Source organism: Condylostylus longicornis, unplaced genomic scaffold, assembly GCF_029603195.1.
Source record: "Condylostylus longicornis isolate FDR11 unplaced genomic scaffold, ASM2960319v2 ptg000004l, whole genome shotgun sequence".
In the NCBI taxonomy this organism is placed as follows: Eukaryota; Metazoa; Arthropoda; class Insecta; order Diptera; family Dolichopodidae; genus Condylostylus; species Condylostylus longicornis.
In genome coordinates this window covers 10,444,989-10,464,124 of record NW_026577973.1, presented here as the reverse complement: position 1 = coordinate 10,464,124, position 19,136 = coordinate 10,444,989, and the positions used below count along the sequence as shown (strand labels likewise).

The 19,136-nt window shown below is 25.1% G+C and overlaps 1 protein-coding gene across 3 annotated transcripts in view; it reads right to left on the bottom strand.

Annotated features, from left to right (window-relative positions):
* The window catches only part of LOC129609102 (neuropeptide F receptor), a 73,042-nt gene that overhangs the window by 12,054 nt on the left and 41,852 nt on the right, over nt 1–19,136 (bottom strand). For all 3 annotated transcript variants that reach the window (XM_055520986.1, XM_055520978.1, XM_055520994.1), the window contains 2 exons: nt 3,111–3,543; nt 2,842–3,011 (listed from right to left, as the gene is read on the bottom strand). In XM_055520986.1, the coding sequence (XP_055376961.1) occupies nt 2,842–3,011; nt 3,111–3,534 (594 nt within the window). In that variant the 5' untranslated portion in view covers nt 3,535–3,543. The remainder of the gene's footprint in view (nt 1–2,841; nt 3,012–3,110; nt 3,544–19,136) is intronic.

Below are 19,136 nucleotides of genomic sequence, written 5' to 3'. Positions count from 1 at the left end.
TTTTATTGAGGCGTTTTCGCAAAATAAGGCAAATAAAGGAGAAATACTATTATTTACACATACGTACACAATATACAGATATATATATAAATATACATAATATGTACTTTAATACATAGTTCAAACACGTGGGTATATTTTATTGCTTGAGGCTGACCAACCATGAAAATTTAATATTATTGATTAGAATTTTGTCAATATATTTTATTTGTTGAAAGAAATAAGATTGAAATTTGAAAAATTATTTGTTATGGGCATCATTTATAATATAAAAAGCCATCAGAATATGACATTAGAACAATTTAAGTCATTAGATTGGAAAAATTTCCTATAATAAATTTGTTACACAATGATTTATTTAATTTTATTGCAAATTGGTCAATTTATTTCTAATAATTTGATTTTTAAAGTTTGAACATACACGATTACATTAGTAGATGTAATCAACATAATATTAACATTAATTTAGCATAAAATATTTTATTGTCTAACTTAAGCTATTAATAATTATAATTCTCAACTCTTTGCTCTGTTTCAAGAATTATAGTAAGTAGCTATACTGTAAATTTAATTTGAGATTTGATTTTAAGAGAAAATTTTTTTAAGTGTTTATACTACGACTTTTCATTATTATGCACCTTATGCCTCATACATGTATTTTTTTTGTACTATTCTATTTTGTAATTGAAAATTTCTAATTGAAAATCATTCAACAAGTTTAGTTCAAATGGAATGGATAATTCGAGTACCACTCCACACTTAAAAAATTCAAAAGCTTTAATTTACAAATTTTATTAAAATTTTGAAAAATTAAAATATTCTTATGTAAAACAGAAGATTCTCATTTAATATTTAATTATTAAAAAAAAATTGGATTTTGAATAGCACACTAGTATCATTCAATCTATTATCAATAACCTCTATTTTCTGATTGGTTAATTCCGTATATAAAAGTATCACACAAATTGATTAATTATGACTATGATAATCTCGTCCGTTTTGAAATTTGATATTAAACATTATTTGAAATTACCGTGAATTTATAAAAAAAAATTCCATTAAGAAAAATTCAATAATTAATCAGGAATAAAGCAAATTTATTAATTTTACAAGCACATTACAGACATAATTATAATAATATCAATGAATTTTTAATTATGCCTAAGCAAAATAAATTAAAAATATTTTTATAATTATTAAAACCTCCTTGAAGATTATTATATCATCGATGTTATTAATTTTGGAAAACAAGTACTTTACAAGAGGAAATTGGAAATTTCAATTAAGCATAGGATATCAAAATAATTTTTTTATTGAAGATTAATTGAATTTATTAATATGTAGGTATTTATAAAGTAATTAATGAATATAATGAAATAAATTTGATGAAATCATCGTAACTGATATATGAAGTAGTTGTTATACATAAATTTTCGTTCCTGCCAAATAATTATATTAAATATATTTTATAAGAAACATTCATTGTACCAATTTCTGTTTATTCTGGTTTTAGATAGAATTAATTCAAAAATTAATTAGTAAAATTAGTTTACAATTTGTTGATGGAATTAATAAAATTATTACGAATTTTTCATTTTTCAGGTATGCTTAAATTGCCTCATATTTTTGTTATGACTCATAATTTCAATCTTAGTGATTTTCTTTTAAGATTTTTTGACATGGCACTAGCGTACCACTTAAATATAATAAAAAACATATTATAGTACATAGCTAAGCTATAACAATATCTAAATATTATTCATATATATTGCAGGCTTTTAGGCGAAGTTATAAATAATAATAAACTGCAAAATTTCAAATTTTAATTATGTATTAATTTTAAGCAAAGAGCGTCTTCTAACATTATAAACCATTTATAGTAAATACACTATATGCCTATTAAACTTTTTAATTATATCTAAAAAAAATTTTACTCATTTGTGTCTCTTATTACACCTGATTTGCAAAATTTCAATTAAAAATTTAATTTAAATGCAAGCATTATTAAATTTTTAAATAAATCTTCTTAGCGAAAAAATTAAAAAAAAAACTGTTATCATAATAAAAGTAAGTAAATATCATTAATATATTTAAATTTTCAAAATTTACAATTGCTATGCTTGAATAAAAACTAAGAGAATTTTCATAAAACGACATAATAATGTTATTTTCGAGTTTTCGCAGAACCTTATAAATTTTACTATTTCGTTTGTAACACTGAGAATTGGACGCGTCTATTCGTCTGCCTGTTCCCCAAAGCAGTAACTCAAAGTAACAAAAATTGACCAACATTCACAAAATAATAATTGGGTTTATTTAATATTTTTTTCGGATTCGATAGAAGCAGTGGTTCAAGTAGCTCCTATACAAATCAAAAAATAATTTACTCATGTAAAGAGCAAACTGTAAAATTTTTCAAAAGAGGAATTAACAACTCCAAAAATTGCTCATCTCTTTAAAACCAAAACAAAAATAGAGAAAACGCACTTTGTGTCACAGCTACTATTCCGAAAAAATTTTGTTCTAAAATTGTTAGAGTAGTTGCCAATTTCGATTCGATGCCAATACAATTCGAAAATTATTTCGCATTTGAAAAACCATTACAATTACCCAAAATTAACAGAAGAACAATTTTAAAAAAAATATAAATATTTTACGAATCTTAATTCCATATTACTTTTACAAATGTATCAAAGAGTTGACATGATCAACTTTATCTTTTAAAATTTTAAATTACCTTTATATGTTCTGTAACCCTAAGGTATATATATGTATATAAACGTATATGTATATATTGAATATAACAATTTCTAATTCTAATAATTTTGTTAATATACTTACTTGATATCTATCTAGAGCGATTGCTGTTATTGAAATTGTTGAAACGAATATACTAACAGCTTGTAATGTTCCCATAATTTTACATACAAATGTAAAGTTACCTAAAGGCCAGTATTTTGTTAAAATTTCAACTAATGTTAGAGGCATCGTCACTAAACATAACAATAAATCTGTGAATTTTAATTATAAAATTAATTTAAAAATTTAATTATTTTACATATTTAATATATTTTTAATTAAAAATAAAAAATAATAAATATAAAACTCACCAGATATAGCTAAATTTAATATAAATAAATTTCTGGCTGTTCGCATTACTGGTTTTCTAACGACAGCTATCACAACTAATATATTACCCATAGCTCCAAATATTATTAATATACAATACATTAATATTAATATGTTATACCATGGACCTGTTATGCTACGATTTGTCGAATATTGCTCAATAATTGACATTATGTAGCTATAGGTCAAATTTTTAACATTACTATCACTACCATTGACAATACCATCACCATTGCCACCAATTATACTATTATCGCCACCACTAATTATATTATTATTCTTATATATATTAATATTATTATTTATTATGTAACGATCCAAATCAGTACCATTGATAACATTTATTTGACTATTTCTAATTATATTTATTTTTGAGTCTAAATGAATTCCAGAGCTTGTATTCATAATGATTTCCTGAAATGGAAAATGGAAAAATATATTATATAATATGTGTATTTAAAAGAATTAATACAGGATTATTGTTCGATTAATTTTTTTCTGTAATTAGTAAATGAAGTCTATACACATAATTACATGTGCTTTAATGTCTATTTCAACTGGCAAGAAATATCTAATTTTTCAATGTTTATTCAGAAAATAATATTAAGGTTAGTTATTAAGACACTTTTATTTAATATTGTTGAAATTATTATTAATGTCAATTAAGGATTTGGAACACTATTTATTCATATAGCATTGTTTTGCATTATGATTGTGTGACTGTTATACAGAATTGTATAAATTTGATTTTTCACCCAATTATAATTAGTTGATTACAGATTATTGATTTTGCTTAAGCTATTATTAATTACATCGTCTATATAACATACAAGCTGACGTTTGAAAAATATTCGGCAAATTGTTTTAGAAAAACTATCTAAACAAGAACTTTGTTATGAAGAACAAGACCAAGTATACAAAGTACCGTTGAATCTTGTTAAAATAAATATTTATATTCTAATCAAGTATTCGTGATTTTCTACTAGGGCTGTTTCTTCATATTTCATTTATATGAAATAATTAATGTTTCTCAATCAAAATTTTCTCATTATGTTTGATTTTGTATCAAATAGTGCCGCCACGTAATAACGCAAAACTACCAGTTTCAAGAATTCTAAACGGTTACATAAACTGAGCAAGGTTATGAACCATTCAATTCTTATATTAAGCTGTAAGATTTTAATACTAATGTGGTAACACCATAGTAAATAAAATATGTCCTATGCAGGTGTGTATTTGTAATATAATAACTATGAACTATAATTATTATAAGCGGTAAAATTTTAAGTGTTGTGAAAGCAAGTTGTTTTATTTTGCTCTCCTTTTATAAGTCATACTTGTATTATAGCACAATTAGGTATATATACTATATAATAAGAATGAAATAAATGTCGCAAAGGATATATTCAAAGGATTATTTAATTGTTTCTCTTTGTAAATGCATTCCAATGATTATTCTTTTAAAAACAGCTTAGAAATGAATAACAATAATTCTCTTTACTACCACCCGGTTTAAGACAATTTTTACACGTTTTATATTTCACACGTATCATATTGTATGAAAATTTATGATACGAATGAATTATTAGTTAATTTCATTGAAATGATTTGCATTTCTTCTTTACAATTGACTTCAGGGCCACTTAAAATTTGTATTCTGTTAAAAAATAATATAAAATTTTCTATACATTACATTTCGCATTACCAGCGTAAACAAAATCATAATGATTTTTATTACAATATAAATAAATTCTTAATATTAATAATGTATTTTTTTTGTTTATTTGTGTATGTGCTTTAAGGATATTTTAATAGAAAAGAAAAATATCAAAGAAAACAAAAAAAAAAATCCTTAATTCTTTTTCAAAATGATTTCCTTACAATTTTTTTCTTAGATTCTTACATACATTGTATGTGATTCGAGTTCGTTTAAAATATTAGGAAAATCTGTTCTGTTATTGTTGCAATATAAGGAGCACGTTTCCCACAAAAAAAATATATTTTATATGTACGCTTATTTGAAAATTTCCATAAGAATAGAAAAACGAAAACAATGTTTACCTTTTCTTTTGTTTTGTGGTTTTATTATCATTGTTTATCCTTTTTGATTTAGTTATCGTGTTCCCTTGTTTCTTTATTTTTATCCTGTTATATTTTTCAAAACATAGGAAACAACGCAACACAAATATTTTTATTGTTTTTGCAAATATAAGTATGTATTACTACATTTTGTACACATTTAAGCAAAATTCAAATATTTTATGTAAATATCCCAGTAAACCTATTTAGTAATGAATTTTTTTCATTTAGTTTGTATTGTGTAAGAGTCTTATTAAGAATATTATTGTAAAATCAACAGTTACTGAAATAAAGCCATAAAAAAGCATAAAATAATATGCAATCCTTTAAAAAAATCAGTGATTGTTAAATTTAAACCTTTATGAAATTCGAATGATTGGTGATTGTTAGTTGTTCTTTAAATAAGAGATACACACTTTTTTACGTTTACTTAAAAAAATTCATTAAAAATAAAATGTTGTTAGGTTAACAACATAACTAGAATGTTTTGTTTTATAATATTGCAACCTCAGCGTCAATTAAGAACCACATTTCAATTAACACCGTCGTATTATGAAAAAGAAGTTTTAGTAGAAGTTTCCAGTTTTTTAATAGTTTAACAATATTCTACAAAATAAAATTAAAAAATACTTACTCTAGAAACTTTATTATTTAAAAATTATATTAGAAAGGTTTTGCAACATAGTTTAACAATATTGATGAGATAAGATTAATTGAAATTAAAAATGTCTTATAGGGATTTGTAAACAAATACATTTATGCATCTGTTATTCGCTTGAAGTACATGTACATGTACAACAATATTTTACCGCAAATGTTTAACAGAGGAAAACGATAAAATCAGGTACATATGTGTATTGCAGATATTTTAAGAAGAAAGAGCCATAACTGTGCTATATTCGTTGCTTATACAATTTAAAATTTACAAATTTACAAATTCCAGGAATGTAAAAATATTTATAGCGAATCAAAAAATATCACAAAAATTTATTAATTTTAAAATGGAGATTAAATATAATGTAAATCTTGTAATATCAAAATTAGAATTTAAATGATATTTTTTTTCAAATTCATTCGTAATTGTTATACTTTGCTGTGAACTAGAAATTTATTCATTTTACATTACATTAAAAATTTAACATTAAATAAGATAAAGTTGGATCAAACCCATGGTTTGTACTGTAGCTCTTTTCCCTTCGACAAGTGAAAATACTGTTTTTGAAAACAAACCGTGCATTAGTATACGAATAGTTTTCACAGGTTCCATACATTTAGGATGAGCAATTCATGCAATCTTGAAATACTATAAAACAAAAAGAAAACTTAAAGAGGCTTAAACATAATACTCGAATTTAGGGCGTAATTGCCCGAGCTAAGAAAAATAATTATATTTTTTAATGGCATGGCATTCACTGTTAACTTTCTGCAATTGTAGAAATTTGGAAAAGTTTGCAGTTTCGGAAATATAATTTGCCAAATATTTAAATTTTTCTTGACAAGTGGGAGTCTAAAATTTTAAATTTCAGACTTTTAAAAACTGATATCTAGAAGAAAAACAATATCAAAAATTTGTAAAAAACGGATTTTGTATAACTGTAAATTTCAACGGCCATTTTGTTTTTATACCCTGCACTTCGTGAAGGGTATATTAACTTTGGTATGGAGTTTGTAACTACTTGAAGGAGTCATCTGCGGTATGGACATATATATATATTCTTGCTCAGCGTAAAATTCTGCGTTGATTTAAACATGTCCGTCTGTCTGTCCGTCCGTCCGTCCGTCCGTCCGTCCGATCGCACGATAACTCAAAAACGAATAATGCAATCGACACCAAACTTTCACAAGTTTTTTCTTTTGTGCCTGGGACGAGCCCTATTGTTATTGGACTAATTCGGACAACGGGTTCGGGTAGCTGCCATACAACTCAAAGAGTTTATTTTAATTATTTCAAAAACTAATAAAGGTACAAATATAAAATTTTGTATACATGTGTCCAATTATATTCTACATATGCTCTAAAATTTATAATGGGATAGCTGCACCGGTTCGGGTGGCTGCCATACAACTCCAACAGCAAATTTTTTATATTCGGCAAAATAATAAAGTCAGATTCATGAAACTTGGCAGTCATATGTCCAATTGTAGGTCAAATATACTTCTGAAGTTTTAGAGGAATTGCTTTACAGGTTCGGGTACCTGCCATACAACTCCAGAAGCTAATTTTAAATATTTGGAAAAATAATAAAGTCAGATTCATGAAACTTGGCAGTTGGATGTCCGATTATAGATCAGATATATTTATGAAGTTTTAGGGTAATTGCTTTACAGGTTCGGGTACCTGCCATACAACTCCAGAAGCTAATTTTAAATATTTGGAAAAATAATAAAGTCAGATTCATGAAACTTGGCAGTTGTGTGTCGAGTTATAGTTCAGATATATTTCTGAAGTTTTAGTTGAATTGCTTGACAGGTTCGAGTAGCTCCCATACAAGTCTAAAAGCTTATTTTAAAAATTTGGAAAAATAATAAAGTCAGATTCATGAGACTTGGCAGTCATGTGTCCAATTATAAGTCAGACATATTTCTAAAATTTTAATAGGATTGCTTGACAGGTTCGAGTAGCTCCCATACAAGTCTTAAAGCTTATTCTTAATATTTGGAAAAATAATTAAGTCAGATCCATGAAACTTGGCATAGTTGTGTGTCCGATTATAGATCAGATATATTTGTGAAGTTTTAGTGGAGTTGCTTGACAGGTTAGGGGACTTGCTAAACAACTCCAAAAGCTTATTTTAAATATTTGGAAAAATAATAAAGTCAGATTCATGAAACTTAACAGTTATATGTCGAGTTATAGGTCAGATATATTTCTGAAGTTTTGGTGAAATTGCTATACAGGTTCGAGTAGGTCCCATACAAGTCTAAAAGCTTATTCTAAATTTTTGGAAAAATAATAAAGTCAGATTCATGAAACTTGGCAGTTGTGTGTCTGATTATAGATCAGATATATTTGTGAAGTTTTGATGGAATTGTTTGACAGGTTCAGGTACTTGCCATACAACTCCAAAAGCTAATTTTAAATATTTGGAAAAATTATAAAGTCAGATTCATGAAACTTGGCAGTCGGATGTCCAATTATAGGTCAGACATATCCGTGAAGTTCGAGTATTCACAGGTTCGAGTAATTGCTACACAATAACGAAAGGTGCAGGGTATAATTCAATCGGTTTATACCGACTGAAACGTTTTTACTTGTTTAAAGTTCAAATATGGTATACTGCGGCCGAAGAAGCCAGTCAGTACTTTTTTGCTTTTGTAGAATTTAAAAAATGTTTTTGGTTTTGCTACAATAATTACTAAAAAAAAGGTATTTTTAGGACTTTGTGGGGCTATAATTTTTAGATTTTTTATAAATTTTACAGGAGGAATTTTGCACTAATCCATTGTACTTATATTTAAAATTTAATAATTTGGACTTACCTATTTTTTTGTGTTGAATAAGGAAACTTTTAATTTGCATAAGTTCCATACTTATGCTAGTATAAATAACGACTATTTCTTAAATGTGTTTTTCTTAAACAACCAAAATTTTCTAGTAATTTTTATTTAAATACATATTACGCATGAAAATGAACACTCATTGAAAACGATTCAACTAAAGAGTATTTTCAAAGTTAACACAAGAACTCTAATGGTTTTCATTTGTCATGGTACAAATTATTACTAATGAATATGAAAACCACATACACAATTTATTGAAAACCATAATAGCAATGACAAAATTTCTATTTAATATCAAAATGATTTGGCACATAATAATTAAATATGGAAATATTAAGGCACAGAAAACAAATAAAAATTGTAATTTTATTTATTTATTATGGTATTTTATTAGGTTAAAAAAATATGCTATTCTGTAATGAGCTAATTTTAAATGAATTATTCCTATACTATTAAAATTGTTATTTTTCATTTCATTCCGTTAAAATAATTTTTATTTTATTATAATGTCGGCTTGTTTACAACACCTGAGCTACTATAATAAATTTGGCATTTATACATTTTATTTTGGTAATAATAGCAAATTATGCATAAATTGAATACTGTAATTTCAATAATTTCTAAGATATGACCAAACAATTATTGAAGTTGAATGCTTTAGTTACTTCAAGGAATCAACAATTTTCAACGACTTTTATCACACATAACAGCCCTAATAGTATATTTTGTTTGTGCGAGATTTCGATAATTATAATATTTTCAATAATTTCTAAAATTCTGAAGCAACCACTTCCTCGATGACGTTTAATTTAAATATAGTTCCGACATTTAAATTGAAATTTCAATAAATTATTTATGAAAATTAGTTTTTGAGTTATCGTTGGGACGGGCAGACGAACAAATATGATTAAATACGATTCAGAGTTCGACGCAGATCAAAAACATACACTACACCTCAAATCATTATTTCTTAGCGTTACAAAAGGTTCAGCAATTTAATAATATTCCTCACATGTTTCTTCAAAAAGAAGAAACTACTCTTATTCAATCATATAAAATCTCACCCATTTGAACGTTGAATGTTTCTTGAAAAATTAAGAGTACTACTTTATTAATCAACAGGTTCAATTATAAAAGGAAGGCTTGTTCATATCAACAATAGTTCAGATTTAAGAATTAATAAAAAGTTATTTAACTGCGAAATAACAAAGAAAAAATTTTTTGATTTTGCGAATCTAAATTAAGTATATGATTTGATTAAAGAATTTTCTAAGAAAATTAAGGAAATAAATTGCAAATTTAAGTAAATTTCTTCAGCTGAATTTCCACATTTAGTATTAAATAGAAGGTTATTTCTGATGAGCAGATTAGCTTTTTATTTTATTTTATGATAATATTATCTAATCTAAGGCAAACATGAACGTCATGTAAAATAAAATCATGAATGTCATTTTAAATATTATAGTGATTGTTATAAGAGAGAGGTAATCCTGGGATTTATACTTTTTTTTGTTAATTTAGTAGTAGTAGTAGAAGTAAGAGGGGGGGGGCCTCTACCCGTACACCCGCGCAAATCCCATGCACTAGGCCAACAGAAAAAGGCCCATCGGCAACCCCCAGAAAACACCCAACAACCCCCATACAGTTCGACACACAAGACCCCCCTATCTGAACCAGACAACCTTCCTGGCGAAGCCCAAAAGCCGCGCAAGAGACATCTCGGAAAGGTCTCCCAGGTTATCGTAAAAATAAGCCCCAAAGACACGTCTTCTCTTCCACATCAGAAACGGACAGGCACACATAGGACATGCTCTACATCCTCCACCTCCGCCTTATTATATATCTTACTCAATTTTGCTTTATTAATTTAACTAATTCATTTCAACAACAACTTATAGCCTAAAGTTATAATTCAATAAATATCCTACGTTATTATTTGTAACTAAGTCTTTGAATTTATATTTGTAAATATATATGTAATTCTTTTTGCTGTGCGGAGGATTAAAATCTCCATAGATACTGCTAGACGAAACAGCAGTAGTGTGAGACTCTAACCCACTAAAAACACCCGCCACATTTAATCGATAAAACCAGTAGAAAACGACTAACCGTTAATTTTGGTCTGACATTATATTTAAAGTTGAAATTGTTACAAGCATAGTAATTAATGAATAATTCGTCAAGTTAGAGTATGTAATTATTACCTCAAACAATTTTAAGAATTAATATAATAAGTACAATATTTTTACATATTTTATGCGAAAGTAAGTAACGTGTCTAAGTTATTCTGTATATCAGGACAATATAAAAAAGGGTATCAGCTGTTGTAATAATATGAACTATTATATTCTTTGGATAATATACTGTCTCTTGTACTCCTTTTTGGATTTTCATGGTCATTTTATAAAATTTATCAGAACTTATGTATTTAACAGGTCTTTTGAAAGGTAGCATTTGTTTTATTTATACAGAGTGATTCTGTTATACAACAACATATACCATCGGTTAGAAGATCGAAAATGGGTAAAACTTTTGTTCCAGGCTGGGTGCCAAATCTCAAGGGTTTTCGAGTTCCAAGGATTTTAACGAATTTTCACGAAATTTTTACTTATCCAGGTTTTTTTCATTATAACTTCCATTCTGAAAAAGATAGGAATTTCAAACAAACATTTTCAATTATAACAAAATTTAAACGAAATTTTATACAAACTTTTTAATTGAAAAAAAAAAATTGAATTTAAAAAATTTTAAATTTAAAAAAAAAAAAAACTAGAATTTTGTACTACGAAAACAAAAAAAAAAAAATCTAGTAATCAAAAATTTTTTTTCGAAACTTTTCTTGGTAAAGAAAATTAATAGGTTTTTTATTTTTCCCAATTTTTATAAGAAATGGTACCTATATGGTTTGAATCTTTTAAATGCATTTTTCTCACAATGGGTGCAATTTAAAAATTTGAAAAAATTATTTTCAGAATCTAGGCACCATTTGGCATTTGAAGTTATTAAAATTATCCAGCTGGAGCGAATTTTTAAAGACATGCCATGTAAATTTTGACGTTTGTTCTAATAGAAAAAAAATTTTTTTAATAGGAAAATTTAATTTTTTTGAACAAAATGGAGAATGTAAATGTTATGGTATTAAAATTATGAAGTTAATAAATAATTAATAAATAATTTAAAGGAATTAATTAATTTTAAACAAATTTCTACAAAAACTAAATTGGCATACATTTGATGCAACTAATTTGAAATATAGATTGAATAGAAGAAGATTTGAAAGAAAAAAAACATGACTTTTGGCCAAACTAGGTGAATTTCATAGGAGAATTTGGTGTTCGTTTTGAGAAATTTTTAAAATTTTTGAATAACGAATTCGTATTTTTCCAAATTTTTTGATAAAGGAAAAGGTATTGAATTGAATTTAATTTTAGTTTTATCAACACCTGGTTTGTTTTTAATTGAATTTAAAGCTAACAATATTTGCGGTTTTTGTGCTATATCTTATGTACCATAAAAAATTTTTAATGCTTGACGGCTTAAATTCTATAAAAAAGTTTTCAAGGTTTTAAAATATTTCTTATGAAATTATCTAGTTAGAAAAAACTGAAAAAAAAAACAAGGGAAGAATTTGATTTTCCCTAAAGTTCGAATGCTTAGTATTCTGAAGATACTAAAATACACCATCAAGCAGCATGTGTATTTTAAGCCCTTCACTAGACCTTTCAGTAACTGTTTTTGAATCCAGAGAAATTCCTATCTTATTTAGAATGGAAGTTATAATCCAGAGACGTTGAATAAGTAAATATTTCGTGAATAAGTAAATTCGTTAAAATCCCTGGAACTAGGAAAGTTTTACCCATTTTCGATCTTATTAAATTAAGTTTCTGAATCACCCTGTCTAAATCAGAAATTAAACCAACTTCTAAGAACTGATTGTGAAAAGAGTGGCAAGAGCACGCCATTTTGTAATGGAATATGAGTAAATCTGAGTATACGTTTTAAAATTTCTTGTTAAAGACAACAGACTTATGTTAAACAACAAATACTGGGATAGAGTCTTGTTGAAAATAATTCAACGCTTAGACATTTAATCACAGGTAATTTTGTTTCCGAATGAAAAGATTTTTTTTTAAGGTAATTTTTGTACTATCGTAAAATTTTGTATAAATTTAGTGGAAAACTTAGAGTAATAATTTTCAAAAAATTTACATTAGCATAGACATTGAATTTAATTATATTTTCTGTAATATTTTATATTTTATAAAAATTCAAAGTTTGTACAGCGTCGAAGAAAAACGGAACTAAAAATTTAGATTTAAATTCAATTTTCGAAATGTAATAAGTCGCATAAAAACAGTGGACCAGGGATAAAAAAAAATTTCCATAAAATAAAATCGCATTTTTCATAAAATGTTAAAATTGTACGTTATCCCGAGTTGTTATGTAGAAGAAAAAGTAAATTACCGCCGTTACAAAATTTATAAATTGCTGTTGGTTATAAATTGCTGCTGGAAAAATAACAAAGTTGGAGAATTTTGAGAGAAGTGCAAATACGTAAAAATTTTGTTCTAGAGAAATAACATTTTCATAACAATATATTCATGTATTTTTTCCTATATTGAACAATATAGATGATTTGTAAAAATACGAACAACTAGAATGAACTTATTAAGCATTGTATTTTTTAAAATTTTTCGGAAATGTGTCCAAAAATAAATGTTAACCTAAACATGTACTATATTTCAATATTATTTCAGATATAATTTATAGGTACCATATATTTTCGTTTAAAATTTAAAAATCATATAAAATGAAATTTATCTTTTTCGTTTTTTAAAATGCTCTACGAACTACATATAGCGAATTCCATAAAATTCAATTACATCCAGCAAAAAAATTGCAATTTTTTGTTTTTTCAAATCTAAAATACCTTACAGGCATATATTTTTTTCCCTAAAATGAAACACATCAAATAAATATTGAATTGATTCATCAAAAGAATAAAGAAAAAAACCCAAAAATCCAAAGCACTTGTAACCATAATTTGAAATATACACAATACGAATTTTAACCGCAAGTTATTTTAAAGATTTTTTCCAAAGAGAATAGTACGTTTTTAATTTTCTATACAAATATACACCATGTGGAACAATGAATTTTTATACAATGCCCAAAAATCTGGTCTAAGATTGAAAACCACCTGAAAGCGATTATCTCATATTCATCGTTTGTTCAAACGATTCACAAATCCCCAATATGTAAATTTATTTTTAGATATGCTTATAGAGAGAGTTATAATAGCACTGGTTCGATTAATGTTCTTATTTTCTCTAGTATTTATTAAATAAGTAAAATATGTGTACAATACGTACGTTAAAATATTGAGAGGGTCAAAAATATATTTGACTAAAAATGGAATTTAATCGATTTTGCTACTTTCTAAATAAGTAAAAATAGAATTTTTTTGGTGTAAAAACACTAACATAAAAAAAAATCAATCGATTAGAAGATATTAGAATATTTTTTTTAGGCGATAAAACGGCAAACAGAGTGTAAATGAATGCTATATCAGAATAAATAAATGAACATACACGCATCTACACAAAAATATTTTTATTATCGCTTTAATCTACATAATATATAAGAACAAAAAAAAAAGAAAATCTTTTACATTGATTTTCTCATCAAAACTGACAGAGGGTATTAGTGTAAAAAATATATTATATGAATTCAAACATGTCTAATGTACACATTAAAGTTGTATATGAGGTTATAGTCTAAAATACAAATATAATTTATTATATATTATATGTAGGTATATAATACAGTAAATTATTCAAATAATATTGTGTGAATTTTGAGATAAATTTATAATAAAGATATAATTTAAGCTTATCTTATATAACAAAATATTGTAGATATAATAATCTGTCATAAATGAATAAATTACATAACGAAATAAAAAAATTCTATAGAAACTAAAATATTTTATGGGATTAATTATATAGTTTGTTTTTATAATATTTAAATTAGAGTCAGACAAAATAATCAGATTAATAAACTTTTTTTCTCTACACATACACATAAACATTCGGGATCCTAATGCTGATTCATAAATTAAAAAAAAAAATGTTTTTTTGTTTTTTAATTTACATGCATGTATTCGTTAATTATAATTTAGCTTACTTCTAACAGAAAATGCACTATGCCATTTAGCATTCTGTAATATAAAGGTCATTCACCGTTGCACATTCATATTGCATTAGCATAGGTGTATTACTTATGTGTTATATGGCTTATAAGTCTTTATATCGACTTTGATTTTTTACAAACAAACTTGTTACAAAATAAACAACAAATCTATACCCTTTATGAAGGTACGAGGTGTACTGATAAGTTAAAATAATTCTATTGATAAGAAATCGCCTACTAAAAATTATTCTTATTTATATACCAAAAAAAATATCGTGATTATTGCATACGTTTGGGATGAGAACAAAAATTTTGTAAAAGATGCACCAACATGATTGTCAAATTTGACAATTATTTCTTTACAAAAGGTAATTTAGAAAAAATTTTTTTTTTTTGTTGAAAAAATATTAATCATTGATTTTTGCTTTATAGTAATTTCTTTGTGTTTTCGAAAGAAATGAGAAACCAGGATTTTATAAACTATGAAAATCTAATGCTTAGAAGGGAGTTGAATAGAAATTTTGTTACAATCAAACAATTTAATAAATTTTTACAAACTGTTAAAATTTCAGACGCTTATAAATTATCATCTAGAAGAGAAAAGATATCAAAAATATAAAAAAATGTTTAAATAAGTTTAATTTCAGTACCTAATCTTTGTCGTTGTAATGTTTGAGTAAACTGTTTCGTGATAAGCTTAAATTAATTAAGGTTTCGTTGCAATAATTTGGAAACCATCTAAAAATGTGATTTATGTTCATAAATTATCTGATCTTTAACGAAACTGACTTTTATCAAAATGTCATGAAACAGCCCTGTACTTCGCTTAAAGGTGAAGAAGAAGAAAAACTTGGAATACTAGCAATTGTTTAATAAAATATGAGGCTCTAACTTTCTTAAGTTGTTTTTTTTAAAACGAAACTTGACATCAACTAAATTTTTTGTTTTTCATGTTATTAGAAATTTTGGAATTCACTCCAGTATTATTAGAACATCTTACAAATTTAGCAAAAACTTTAATAAATCAAAAGAGATTTCACAAATTTCCAGTGCACTATGAAAATTTTACTTCCCTATATGAATTATTATTTCTCTTTAATTTTGTGAAAACTTTTTCAATTATTGATCTCAATTTAACGTATGTGACAATATATGGAATTAATATAAATATGCATACATATATTTTTATAATATTAATTTAATCATATACAACCCATTAATATTATCACTAATATGTGTTTATGTAAATTAAATAGTTATAATTTTCTATTATTATTATAATATTATACTTTAGTTTCTCATCCGAATAACCCGAAATCACAATTTTTTAAAACATTATATTTTACCATAAAAAGGATATCAAAATGTAAAATGAGCACATAAATATAAAATAATGAAAAATCTTAACAAAAGGATTTAAGTTAATAACCTTAACATCTGGATTTACATAATATGTATATAATATAAACCATAAAAAAAAATAAAAAAATTATAATATCCTTAAGTTTACCTTCAACAAAAGAAATTGTTATATGCATTAATAAACATATGTATGTATGTATTTTTCTAAGGAAAAAAACAAAAGGAGAATTTTATGAATTACGGAAATTTAATGTAATTTACAGAATAAACAATTATTATTGTTTGTATATAAAGAAATAGCTATTATTATAGTTACATAATACATAATTTAAATCATAATACTTACATAGAACATAACATGAATGTAGGCATGTAGCTATATTGTATATACATATAAAAAGCATTTATATGTCAATAGACGCCCAATTAAAATTGATGTCTCCAGCACAGTATAATTAGAAGCCACTTTAGTGCCTTTGGAAGTATGTATAATATAAGCATAATAATAATTGTGAAAATGTATTTAATAATAGCACACCCAAGCAGAAGAATGGAAAATTTCTTAGCACATTACTGATGTTGTTAATGTGTTATGGTAATTACATGAAAAATAAAAAAAATTTTGTAATATTCTGTAGAAAATTTCATCAAAATGTATACATTCATATATTTACATAATATGTAAGCACTCAGCCGACGATATGTATAAAGAATTTTGTATCATAATTTATTAAAATAAAACACATTTAGTATATTTGATTATAATAATGTGTTCCTAAATTACTTTGTTATAATACATACAATTATATTTATTATAACACATGCGATATATAAAACATACACAAGACGTATAGGTTCTTTTGATTCTAAAACACGTATTAGTTAAAATCAAAGTAATTTATTTATCTAAATTAGGTTGAATTTCAAAAAATTCAAAGGTCTTATTCTCTTAAAAACCAAAATGAAAATCAAAATTTTAAAAACTAAATCTGAAATTTCTTAACAAAAGGGAATTCAAGTCATAAATCTTTATGTGGGTGCTAAAAATTTTTAATTACTTTACAAACTAATAAAGCTAGAATTTCTTTAAAATTTCAATAATAGCAAATTTTTATTATTTTTCATATCATAATTTCATAATTAAATATATTTTTAATGATAAGGTGTAATGTGTTTATGATGAAAATTTCTTCAACCATTTTATATTAATTATGCGTTCCCTATATCAACCTTAAAGTATAATATAAATCATAAAACACAAGGTCAGCGTAATATTATTGATAAAACTAAAGCTATATATGAAATATATTTATGATTATATAGTAATAAAATTGTTAACCCACACATGATTCTCAAGTAAATCATGTACATATTATTAATTTTAAATAATTTATAGAATGTTAGTAATTTGAGCAACAAATTATATAATATTTTCCTTCGTCATACTTACACGTTTCATAAATCTAAATTTCTAATAAAGAACCTTTTATAATATATAATATTACGTAATAAATATTAAACACATTTTACTAAAATTTCACTAAATATTTTATAGAAATATTATACAAGATCAAGGTGAATCTCTAATAAAATTTGTATACCTTTACTGGATATGTAGTAAAAGCGATATTCAAAATATAATAAAAATTATTATATATTTTTTTAAATTATTTTTAAAAATATTTTATTGTAGGTCATAGGTACAAATTCCAAATCTCCATGGATATATCTTAAATTTTTTTAAATGTTTTCCACATGTCTTTGTTGAAGAGATGTACAGAAAATTTTTGTATAGTTACGAGTAAATTAATTCGGATCAAACCAATTATTTATGAAGCAGGATATTTTCTAGTGTGAGAATGTTTAATAATGATATTTATATTTTTATATTTTAACCTCATATATGCCAAAACTCATTCTTGTTACATAAGTTTAAAATATCAATTCAAAAATCTGAGATGAGATCAGTACATTACCAAACCAAGAGCAAATTTTATTGTCTAGTGTAGTGATAGCGTTGCATTATTGATTTTGAAAATGGCCTTCAAACACCTTTTCCAAATATTAAGAACGTGAGTAAGCTTTTAATTAAAAAATCTGGAAAAATTCAAATTTGTTTCTTATAAGAGCTTTATTTTATACCAACCGAATTCGTTAAAAAGCTCGTCAGTTAATTCAGATAACAAACAGAAAACAAATATTAAATTTAAGAAACTAGTAAAAGTCTAGTTTCCGAACTCTGATATTCCCAGAAATTGCAGTACTTCGTTGCTTTAACACTGCAAGTTCAAATCTTGAATTTTAAAGAAATCATATATATGGGTCATATTACTTTTTAACGACCTAATCATGTCCCCTATTTTCAAAATGTGAACCAAATAAAAATGTAACTATATCAAGTATAAAAAATTTGAAATAATGTCACCAATATAAAGTGAAATGTAAAAAATTTAATAAAAATTATTAAATTTTCAAAAATTTCGTGATAAATTTATAAACTGAGCTATTGAATTTGTGTGATTTTTTGCATATCTCTAGTCGCTTTGCAGAAAGTGATAGCGAACTTTTTTATAAAACATAAATTTTTCACAAAATCGCTAATAATAGTTTATTTATGCTTTTCTTCCATGTAAGAACGCATTTTCCCCGAAATCACATTTAAAATTTGCCGTCATAGCCTGCGTCTTTTATAATAAATTATCGAAATAATTCCGTTAAAGCTTCTGTAATTATCGAAGTTCTATCAAAGAGCCAACGATTTGTTTGTACATGAAACTATTAAAGCTCTTCCAGAATTAATCTTAGCATATGAATTTTTTTTATTAATTTTTATGCTTCTGTATAATTATAATTGCTATTTAATAAAAAATTTT